The 9,911-nt window shown below is 30.1% G+C and overlaps 1 protein-coding gene across 1 annotated transcript in view; it reads right to left on the bottom strand.

Annotated features, from left to right (window-relative positions):
• The window catches only part of LOC106687260 (dehydrogenase/reductase SDR family member 11), a gene marked incomplete in the record, with an annotated part of 55,355 nt that overhangs the window by 22,659 nt on the left and 22,785 nt on the right, over window positions 1-9,911 (bottom strand). The window contains 3 exon segments of the mRNA XM_067046417.1: window positions 2,244-2,393; window positions 3,576-3,705; window positions 5,976-6,108. Of these exon segments, the coding sequence (XP_066902518.1) occupies window positions 2,244-2,393; window positions 3,576-3,705; window positions 5,976-6,108 (413 nt within the window).

A 9,911-nucleotide genomic window follows, 5' to 3' on the forward strand; every position in this document is an offset into this window, starting at 1 on the left:
CGTAAACTTTTTTATAGCACATTAAACAAGCTTTAATATGATTGCTAATAGACATATGTAGGTCTCGGGGTTTTGCTATATGAATTTCTCACTAAACATTCACTAACTTTTTATTCAATAATTTTTTCTAATGTGTTGCTTAAAAAAAAAAAAAAAAACTGTATCTAACTATTGAAGGCTAATATTTTAGTAAATTTATTTTACTTTAAATGTTGTTGAATTAGGTTTTCTGGCGTTTTGGCAGTTTTAACGATCTCCAAATGAGAAAATATCTTTTTTCAACATTTTGATTCCCCCTGGGACTCATTGATTTTGACTAGTAATTCTACATAGTTTTCATCAACGTAATAAAAATTTGGGTTGAAATAACACGTTTTTTTCTCTCCTCTTGGGCTGCATCCAAATTATTACAACCCAAAACAAATAGTTAAAATAAACGAGAAGCGGTTGGAAATTTAAGAAATCATCTTATGCCGCCTCAGAATCGGACGTTGAAAATGGTTTCATGGTTAATAACTCCGTACTCAAGATCACTGTTCGTTTTAAATTTATTAATTTTTTTTTAGCTGTAGAACATTAGGATATGAACATATATTAAAAACATATAATAACATAACACATATTAAAAATGTGTGCAAGCTACGTATAATTTATTCGTAATTAATTCGTAAATACAAAATATAATAACCAGGCAAAACATTAATCCTAGAAAATTACGTAAGTAGCTTTAACAATTAATGAATTTCGATGAGCTTTTGTTTTTTATTTTGATTGTTTTGTACTGATTTACCCTTAATTATCTCAGAAACTCAGCTTACGATAAGTATTAATAACATTTTCTGTCAGAATTAATAACAAAAATTCCACCCTTAGACAAATACATGCCAGTACTCCACAAAGTTCAGTCCTTTCTCCCATTTTGTTCAACTTCTACCTTCACGACATCGTTCCGTCCACACACACCTCTATAGCTATGTTCGCTGACGATACAGCTGTGTTTTCTCAACATGATGACATAATAATGGCTAGAAACACATTGGAAATTCACCTTAATTATCTAGAACAATATTTCACTAAATAGATGATTAGCTTGAACATTAAAATGTAACTCAAAAGTTTTTACTCTTCATCGCCCACCAGAACCACCGTATCTAATCCTTAAAGGTAAAAATGTGAAATTTAATCCTGCTAGTGAAACAGTATACCTGGGAATCCACCTAGATCGCCGCCTTACCTGGAATCACCATATCAACATCAAACTAACTCAAACTTATGCAAGATCAGCAATGCTATATCCTATCCTAAACAGAAATTCCAAACTAAAACCAGAAACAACTGTTCTTATATTTAAAACAATTCTCAGGCCACTACTGATGGACGGCTGTGAAGTCTGGGGAGCGGCATCCTTCACGAAAAGAAAAAAACAGTCCGAAGAATCGCAGTTAATGCTCCTTGGTTCATAAAAAATAGCCAATTGCATTGCAAATTACAAATGGAGTCAATAGAGGATTACATCGAAAAACGGTTCATGAAGTTCCACTCCAGTTGCCGACAGTTAAAGGAGCAGTGACCTACAACCTGGGAAACCCAACCTCAACCCGAAGACTGAAGCCCAGACTTCTGCAGGACATTCTGTTATAAACTTTAATAAATATAAAATTAATTCATAGTCACACTACCTTTATTTTACTTTTCATTATTACTCATTTTATTTATTCATTATTATTAGTTTTTTTCTTCTCTATTTTCTTCTCTCGTCCCTTTTTTCAAATTAACTTGTTTCTTTTCACTATTAGAGGGCAATTGTTTGTTTTATTTAAGTGTACCAATATCATTATATTTTGTTATTAATTTTACATTCCTCTTTTATTAAGAAGCATTACTCTTATCTATTTATTTTATTTTTTCTTCTTTTAATAATAACATTGTATATAGTTAGGGGTGTCTTTTTTACGTGTCTATCCCCCTCCCATAATCAACTCTTAAAAAAAATATATATATAATATAACGGTTATATGAACCATGTAAGGCCCATACGAGGCCGATCTGGTATAAAATAAACTAATACATAACTCCCACTTTTTAGTGGAAACCTCCATATAACGGACAAAATTATCTTTTCTCCCGTTGGTGTCCTTAGACGTTTTACCGTATAAATAATTTTTAAACTACAAAGGACTCTGTAGGGCAGATGAACAATAAACCATAATGGATCTATTTACTTTAAAAAATGGTATACTCACGTGGACTGAAGACGGTAGATTCAACAGGTATATTACATTGGAGCCAATATCCTCTGATTTGAGTGTAGGTGCAGGTACGTCATCCTGGCTGGCTGAAAGCCACCCTCCTACTGCTGCAATCTCTGTGGCTACTGACCCAGGAGATATCATCTGTAATTAAATCGTATTCGTAAATGTAAAATGAACTTTGTTTAATAAATAATTATAGGAGATGAAATTAATCAGGGAGACTAGCAGGGATTCCTGGCTTAAACTGGTTTAGGCTTCCCTGTTGAAGACCTGAAACTAAGATCGAAACGTCGGCACGAATAAACAATAATAAATAATAATTTATGTTCTTCTTACTGACCGTACCTCCCCCCCTCCTCCTACCATCTTCTCCAATTATATATGTACGGTCAACTATCTACACATCTCTAATAAATAATTACATTGAAATAATTTGTAAATTTAATATTTTTATTGAAATTAGATAATGTTAAAAAACGGTCATAATGCCACTAAATAAGCAGTTATATTGAGAAATCTCATTGTTACAGTTTCTGGAATATGTTTATTTTTATGTTTTCTTACGTTTTCCATCAATTTAAATAAGTTATATATTTTTCTTAAAATTTAATGTATTAGAACGTTAATTTTAATTTCCATCCTAAAAGTCAGTCATTGATTTTATTTTATTTTAATTTTTAGTATCTTTTTTTTTTACAACGGAAAGCGTTTTTTATTGTTTTTCTATAAAAATTAAATAAATCTTAATTTATTTAATTGTTTATCTTGTTATTTTATTATCTTATTTTTTTATTATTTATCTTGTTATTTTATTTAATTTATTTATCTTGTTTAGATTAAGAATTACAACCTTTTTAATGGATAAGTGAAGCTGTAGAGTGCTTCTTCAATATGTTTTGTTCTTCGATGATTGTTCTGCGTTCGATCTAGATACTTTATTTTATTTTATGTTAAACCTATGAAAATTCAAGGTCCTTTACATTATACAGCTTCTGATATATTGCTAAGTCTTTTATTACAAACGCATTATATATAACACCTCACGTCACCTATAAATTCAGAATCATATTACCTTTTTTCTTTTAAGGCAGGTAACTAAAAAAAAAGGAGAATTAATAATTATTAAGTTGGGGATTTGTGTTAAAATGGTCTAGCCCCAACTTTATCGAATTACATCCACATTGCTTTTTTGTTTTTTTATGCGCCTATACTTAAAAATCGCCTTTTCCAGCAGATTAGTCTAATACCTATGAAAATCAATGCAACTTAGATATATCTCTCTGATGAATAATATAAATCAATAATATTGTCTTTTACACTCACCGATACTCTGATATTTGATTTCTGTTCTGTCAGTTCGGCTCTGAGGCCCTCCGTGATGAGGCGAAGAGCATGCTTGGACGCGTTGTAAACGTGCTTGCCGACCATAGTTGGTACGCCGTGAGCAGAGATGCTGAAAATTGTAAATATGTTTTCAAAAGAACAGTACAAGGGTTAGATATCGTCAAATTTATTTATTTATATTAATTTAAACAGATTATTATAAATTGTTAGGTCTAACTAAAACTAAAATGTTAGGACTCTTAGTGTCCTAATTTGCAAATAACAAAATACTCATTGATTCATAACATAATCACATTGGGTCATTTTTTGATTTAAAAACTTGTACTAGTATAAGAGAAAGGGTCATCAAACGAAAAACTCTGAGTATTAATCTATTCATTACAGAATTTTATTTTATTTATAAAAAATGTCAGAAATCTAAATTATAACTAACTTCTTGCTAACCAATTTAAAAAAAATATAAATAACGAAAACCATCATGAAAGTAGAATTAGCATCCGTTGTTTATTTATTTATTTGTATTGTTGTGATCAAGTTTCTTAAACAATATTGAAGGAGAACTCATTTTTCTTTTTCTCAGTTAAAAAAAAATTATTTAAATTACTTCATTAATTATAACAAGAAATTATTAATATATTTACTAAGAAAACAAATATATGCAATACAATATATTCTCGAATAAATTATTTTATGTTCATCAATTTATAAAAAAAATTTATTTTGAGATTTAAGTACGATCATTAAGAGTAAAAAGCGCTATATCGACAAACCTACATGGTTTGCATTCTCTAATGCATAGATAATCAATTTCAAAACAATACAATATCTGTCAGCCAAATATGTACATTCATTTTATGCATTAATTTTAGCTTATTTTATTGGAGTGCTACCAATGTTCAGTTTCTCCACTAAGCTGTATCATGCCATTGTAATAGGCATCATATTTACTAGATGTATTTTTATGTAATACTGCTGTAAATTTCAATAATTAAACAGAAAAAATAGTTAACGTTATTCTGGTATAGATTTATGAACATTAAAATAAAATCATATGCAAGATAGTCAGTTCTGTTAAACATAGATAACCCAGCCAGATATTATACAGGCTTTACTGTAGAAACTAGAATTATAAGGAATAAGAGGCATTGTCTAACACGAGAGGGAAAAGCTCAGAGTTTAGACAAACAAGTTTCTAATAATAGCTTTAAAAAAACAAAAATTGGAAAAGACAGGCTGGAATGCAATGTCACGCAAAACATTTATAATCCTCATTGTATGTTGACTAATTTTACAAACCGTTTTTTTTATTGTTTTTTTTAAATTTATTTGTTGATATTTACAACTGTATAAAAAAATGCAACTATTAAATTTGATCATAATGACATAATGATATGATACAGGATGTAGAGAAACTACCCAGTAGTAGAACTCTAAAACAGTTTACAAAATAAGGTCACGAGGCCATCTTCTTTTCAGGCGCCTTGGAGGATTGCCAGGAATGGAAGAGGAAGCAAGGTTAGAAACGAGTGGGTTTGGGTGGTTAGGGAGTTTATTATGGAAGGAATAATATCGGGTTCGGGCTAGATCGGTTACATAAGGAACATTTAGGTCTTTATGGATGGTTTTATTAGTAACAAAATAAGGAGCATTGAGGATTTTGGATTGTAAAGATTGGATACGTAACAAACTGTTAAATGACAAAAAAAAAAATAATTACAAAAGAAATAAATGACTCAACTAATAACAGGTTATTCTTCCCGCCTGGACCCGCCCCACTAAGACCCCCAGGGAGCGACGGACATATATAACTTTTGAAATAATTAGAAACGGAAAGTGCAGACTTAAGATAGCTTAATCCAGCAATATTTAAAAAGCCCATGAAATTGGAAAACGGCGTGAAATCCTCCTCTTCTGCCCTCCGTTGTAGCCTTCTGACTTTTCAAACAGACAATTATAGCGAGTAGGTTGGTGAATGTAAGGCATGTCACCATTTCACAAGAGAAGATCATTACATGAAAAAAAGGCCATCCTTCCCGGCCGGACCAGCCCCACTAAGACCCCCATATCGACGGCGGATGGGAGCGACGGTCTCGTATCACTTTTAAAATTGCTTAAAACGGGAAGAGGAGATTTAAGATAAAATTCTACTTTTTTTTTGGTTTTATTCGAGACGACATATTTCATTATTTCCACATAGGACACAATCAAATCCACCCTGATTTTCAAAGTAAACTCTAGTCCTTTGTAGAGGAAATTTATAGAAAGAAATATTCACATGCAAATATATAAATATATGTATTATAAACATGTATATTTATTAGTATTTTTAGAGAGAGATGCTTATAAATGATATGCTGAATATTGATGACGTGGAGTTACCTGCTGATGTTGATGATATATCCCTCAACATTCGTCTCTTTCATCAATTTCAATGCTTCCCTCGACGCTACTCCAACCCCTAACACGTTCAACTCGAACATATTCCTCCACTTATCCATCTCGCAATCTGCAAACATAATTCACAGCGTTACATTTAGTTTTTATTCAGCTGATGCAAGTAATGATGGGATAGTATATTTTATTTAATATTATAAATATTTTATAAAAATAATATTATAAATATTTTATAAAATTACATAGTTAATAAAAATATGTAATATATTTTTTCGGCTGTCTTCATAACAGGAGAATTTAATAAATGTTCATGCCAAATTTGATGTGCTCAATATTATGATTGTTCGAACTTTTGATTCTTTTCAACAGAAAGTTATCAAAAAGTATTTTAAAAAATATAAACATTGAACAAACAGGCATAAATGTTAAAACCATAAAACAGACAAAAATAATAATTATTATAATAGTTAAAAACAGATAATTCCTGAAGATGGACGGACAGTTTTAAAAGAAGAAAAAAATAATAATCCAAAATTTAAAAAAAAAGTTTGGAATATGAAGGACTGTCCCTAAGGACAAAATGAGAAAATCTCTAAAATTAAGTTAAAAATAGAAAATCACATAATAAACTTATTTAACATTTTTTACTTCCACTTACTTATATATGAAATATATAGTAAGGGAAGTATTAGTATCGAGAAAATTTTCCAATTCCAGTTTTCAACGAAAATACACGCTTTGAGGTCCTCTTAGTCCAAATAATGTTCAAATAAAACGTGTCCCCAAAATGTTCGGTGTGTCAGTGAGTGGTTGGTATAGCTCAAAATCGAAAAGTATTATGAAAATGAAATTATTTATATAAGACGGTTTAATGCCTAAGGTGTGACTGTAACTTATACTATAAAATCGACTTTTCAAAAAATCTTTTTCCAATGCACCTATAATTTTGTTAATTTTGAAAATAAAAAAATAAAAATTTCTCATTATAAGCAATAATTAAAATTAAATGAACATAATATACTAAAGAATTGTACTAATATCTGAAGGAGATAAAATATAATATTATAAAAATAAAACAGACATCCGATTTAAAATGGGAATAGACGAGGCCTCCCGATCTCTCCCGATTGCATGGGATAAGATGCCGATTACAAATGGAGTCGATAGAGAATTACATAAAAAATAAAGTTACCTATAGTTAAAGGAGCAGTGACCTGCAACTTGGGAAACCCCACCTCAACCCGAAGACTGAAGCCCAGACTGCTGCAGGACATTCTGTTATAAATTCTATATTTATTAATTCTGTTATTCACACTATTCTCGTCTATTTTTCAAATTAACTTTTTTTTGTGTTTTTTTTTTTTTACCATTACAGGGCAATTGTTTGTATTGTTAGGTCTACAAATGTCCTTATGTGTTATTAATTTTACTTTTCTATTTTATTGAGAAGCATTATTTTTATCTTTTTATTTTATCTTATTTTCTATTAATTATGACATTGTGTATAGTTAGGGGTATCTTTTGTACCCCCCCCCCCATAAATAAATGTTAAAAAAAATAAAATGTAACGGTTATATCAACCATGTATGGCCCACCAGGCCGATCTGGTTCTAAATAATTAAATTTTAAAAAAATGAAACCTTAAAATACGATTTTTTATAGCAACAGAAAAAAAAATTTAATCCAAAATTACCTTTTATTTTTTTTTTAAATCAAAAGAATAGCCATAATTTTAACAGGAGTGCACCTATTTACACACAACTTTGGGACGTATGTTGGGTAAGTGCAAGTCCTGGATCATCAAATGAAAAATCTATATAATACTTAAAAAGGAAAAAGTCTAGAAAAAGAAAAAAAAATAGTGACAGTGGGGAAAATATTTTGATGCATGAAAATGGCGGGATTTATTTTTTTTTCCTAGTTTTATAATTACCCTTAAATTTGAGATTTTGATTCATATTATATGCTTAATGTAGAAAAAAAAAATAATAAGATTTATTTAAATTACATATCAGATTCTCTGCAACATATAAATATGAAACTTTGGATAATATTCGGTGTAATATGAGCTAAAAAGGTTTTTGTAGACAAATAAAGTTGGTGGTTATGCTCCGCGAAGGTTATAAAATAAACATTACGATCTTAATGGTACAATGTATAAAATGTATTCAAGGCACCATAGGGCAGGGTTTAGGATTGCAGATATCGGATACGGCAAATTCTAAACCCTCATTGTTCGGTTGAACTCTGTAGCACAAAGGTCAACAAACTTTTTTGTCCAGAGGACCACCTGGGATAGCCAAAGTTTTGGCGGGTCTCCTGAGATAGCACGAGTTACTGTGGACTTCACATTCAGTTCAATAATTTATGTTCCATGAGAGATAAAACAACAAGTTTTATTTTATCCACCAATTTTTACCTTAATTATTGTAATGTTTTTTTTATGAATGGTTCGGCCGAATAACGGGGTGTTATATTTTTAAAACATAAGCTTCCATTACACGCTCTTATTAAAAACTCGTCAAGAATCCAACATATGGGAATTTGATACATCAACGATAAAAAAAAATTAATAAAAAATCATTATCCTAATCAGGGATATATTTTCACTAATCTTCTGTAAACCAAAAAAAAAATAAAACATTAATAAATGTAAATCAGTTTAAGTAATGACAAATTACCCAAAATTGTCAGATTATGATGGTGCATTTATTATTCCTTTGGTCAGAAACTAAAAAATAGTAATAATTTATACATGGTACAAGTCGAATACATTCATTTACCGAGTAGTTTTGATTTGAAGAAAATAAAAAAAAAATACCATAAGTTATGAGGATGAACATTTTTTGCAATATCCATTTTCAAAATGATTTTACTATAAAGATTGTCATAAGTATTAACAATTAGGAATAATAATTGATTTTTTTGTCTTTGTTCTATTTATTTTTTTTTTTTCAAAGTCAACAATATGCCTGAGCTAAAGTTGAGGAATATTTATTAAGTCCGGGCGTAGATTTGTATTTTTCTATTATTTCTGCTAGTGAAATAAAAATAAAATATGATAGATCAAACACCGTCATTTAGGATTCCGAACCACCTTATTCCAACCTAAAGACATTTTTTACTCAAAAATTGCTCTCAAAAACGTTTGTAAAATGTTTATATTTTAGAAAATTAATATATTTTGTAGGAAATATTTATACTGTTTCTCGGCGTTCTAATATTGAATGAAGTTTCACTTGGAACCGCCAATCATGCTAAAATATTTTTTACCATATCTGTCACCAAGATAGTTGATGGACATCAAAGATTAAAATTGTTAGGAAAAAATATAAAATTCATTCAACGTTCTTCATTTCTTTTGGGTTATTAGATACAGAAAAGCAAACTCGTAAATTATTGGTTAAAGGGAAAGATAAGTTATCGAAGTGGCGTATAACAGCGGACGTGGATTAGATACAATGTTCCCGTTCGGTGGCCTAATGATGAATCGCTTAAACATTGTGATTGTGCCGCTGGAAGATGATATATTGGCTTTGTCATCACTACATCATTTCTGTCTGAATTATTATAGGGACTATGAAAAAAGTCGGGGCCCACTTTTATTATTTCCACACCCTCTCTTTCCTTTTATTCCGCCTCTGATTGCAAACACTAATCAGAGAAATTGTAAAAACCGTGGCAAAAGTCTCCAGAAATATTGGTTTTCCTCTAACTAGGTCAGGCTTTGGCACCGTTATTGTTATTTATAACAATGGTGCAACAAACTAATATAGTCGTCACTACTGGGACAATATTTCTTAACGAAATATATTCTCCAATATATATATATATATATATATATAGTGAAAAAGAGTTTACACTTTTTTTTATTTGTAAAAGCAAAATATTAGACAAGGTTTCCTCCTTCGACAAGAAGGA

The sequence above is a fragment of the Halyomorpha halys genome, unplaced genomic scaffold, assembly GCF_000696795.3.
Source record: "Halyomorpha halys isolate HHAL.00 unplaced genomic scaffold, Hhal_1.1 Scaffold939.1, whole genome shotgun sequence".
Taxonomy (NCBI): Eukaryota; Metazoa; Arthropoda; class Insecta; order Hemiptera; family Pentatomidae; genus Halyomorpha; species Halyomorpha halys.